Consider the following 2500-nt stretch of genomic DNA (forward strand, 5'->3'; position numbering starts at 1 on the left):
CAAATATTTAGGAACTATAATCTCTAATACAGGATCTTTAGAATTGGAGTTTAATGAAAGATTGAAAAAACAAATCAGGCAATGGCTTGGTTAAGTAAAATTTGAAAATCAAATCGCCTGAAATTACATATAAAATTAGGCTATATATTACTTTAGTAAGAGCGTTGATACTGTATGAACGAAACTATATGAAAGTTTACTCGAGTATCATATGTGGATTGAGATCGTGGTGAGGGGTAGATAGAGGGTGATCGTTTGGGCATGCTCTTCGCACTCCCCAAGAGAGATTAGTTCACCAAACGTTTAACTGGGCTCCACAAGGCACTAGAAGAGTTGGAAGACACAGGCCTGCATGACTGAGGACTATGAAACGTGAAGTAGGAGATGATGGGTGGAGAAGCATAGATTTAAAAGCCCAAGATAGAGATGACTTACAAAATCTAACCATGCCCTTTGCGTCAATAGGCTTTGGAGGTGGTGGTGATGATGATGATATGCATGTGTATACACACACACATATATATATATGTGTGTGTATATATATATATATATATATATACACACACACACTTTTGTATATATGTTTGTATGCTGTATATATCTATATCATACTTATATAGTAAGATATATAACAGGTATTTATATTTATCGAAGTGAATGCCATAGAAATACTTTTTGATGGAATGTTTAACGATGAGATTTCAAATTATCGCTAAGAGAGAGAGAGAGAGAGAGAGAGAGAGAGAGAGAGAGAGAGAGAGAGAAGATATCACTGCTGTGATCTAAGCCCGACATACTTCCAGATTAAGAGGAGAGGGAGAGAAACTTTTCCATGCGTTTTCCACTGATATCGTCCCCGAGTTTCCTGCCAGCATCTATTCATGAGTATTATATTAGGGGATTTGTTGTTTTAGTTTCCTTGATTTTTATTTTGTGTTTGTTGGGTCTCTTTTGTTTCTCCTAATTTTCTAAATACGAAATTGTTCCTGCTTTTGACGAGCATTGTTTTATTCAGGTGAATGTAATACATTAGGTATTATATTTGTGTATTTGTTATTGTTTTTACTTGACTTGTCTCTTCTCTTTAAATTCAATTTTGTTGTTTTCTTATCTTTTTATTATTATTGTACTATTTCTTACTGAAAATTACATATTTTCACTAAATTGGGATTTGAAAATATTAAACTGTATGAATTATCAGTCTTGGTTTAGTTTTGGATTTTACCACTGTCTACTCGTGATTATCGAAGCTCTAGAACGGCCACCTTCTTACGCATTCAACAAATATCACATATTTCACAGTTAGGACCCGTCACACTCTTTATTATGTTTAAAAAAGGCAAAGGTTTCAAGTAGATGAAAATCTGTATACATGGAAACACACACACTCATATATATATATATATATATATATATATATATATATATATATATATATATATATATATATACACACACACACACACACATATATATATATATACTGTATATATATACATATATATATATATATATATATATATATATACATATTTATATATATATATATATATATATTTATATATATATAAATATATATATATATATATAAATATATATATATTTATTTATTTATTTATATATATAGACGCATACACAACTCATACATTCAAGTCTACAGTATGCAGGTAAAGAGAGACAGACGGCAAAAGGAAGTTCCCTAGATAAAAAAAAAAAAAAAACAACATTTGAAGTCTTTTAAAACCAAAGTTAGTAGACTGAGATTTTCCTCCTCATCCTTCCTTCTCTCCTTCTAACAACCCTCCTCCTCTCCTTTCTCCCTACCCCCGCCTATCCTTATACTTCCTTTCCTGGAAGCTGTGACACGGATATAAGAGAGTAGCCGAGGAGACTTGTAAACATGGTATGGGTCAACGTCTCTCCCTGGGATATTGGATGTCAATGTCGCCCCCAGGAAACGAGGAAGAGGTGCCGGGAGATGTCTTTAAGGATATTCTCTCTCTCTCTCTCTCTCTCTCTCTCTCTCCTCTCTCTCTCTCTCTCTCTCTCTCTCTCTCTCTCTCTCTCTCTCATTCCTGCGAGAGGGATGCTTTTGTAATGCAGAAAGTGGTGGGGGAAGAGATTGTATGTTATGATTAGACCTAAAGTGTTTTTAATATTATTTCTGTCATAATTTTGATTCTTTTCTTATTGTCTTTAATTGAATTCTATACAGAAATATATTTATGTACTTGATTCGATATCAGTGTAATTCTTCAGAGATTTGTGGAAAGTTTCACAATAAAGTTTATGATAAATTCAGGTGTTGATGTTTGGTAATACAGGGGTTTTAACCTTACATTATTTGAAACATTTGATTAGCCTTTACGAAGCTCTCTTGCAAGTTGGTGTGTTCAACTTTTATCTGAACAACTTTATCATGATTACTTATCCAGCTGGGTAACTGATCCTTTTTAATTTACCTCTTTCCGCATTGCACTTTTACATCAAGTCCTAATAT

At 32.9% G+C, this 2500-nt stretch overlaps 1 protein-coding gene across 1 annotated transcript in view; it reads right to left on the bottom strand.

Moving 5' to 3' along the window:
- LOC137627275 (protein FAM200C-like) overlaps window positions 1-2500 on the bottom strand; it is a 45771-nt gene that overhangs the window by 43181 nt on the left and 90 nt on the right. Inside the window, exon 1 of the mRNA XM_068358355.1 lies at window positions 2463-2500. This exon is cut by the window's right edge and continues 90 nt beyond it. Coding sequence (XP_068214456.1) covers window positions 2463-2500 — 38 coding nt within the window. The remainder of the gene's footprint in view (window positions 1-2462) is intronic.

This window comes from Palaemon carinicauda, chromosome 35, assembly GCF_036898095.1.
Source record: "Palaemon carinicauda isolate YSFRI2023 chromosome 35, ASM3689809v2, whole genome shotgun sequence".
Taxonomy (NCBI): domain Eukaryota; kingdom Metazoa; phylum Arthropoda; class Malacostraca; order Decapoda; family Palaemonidae; genus Palaemon; species Palaemon carinicauda.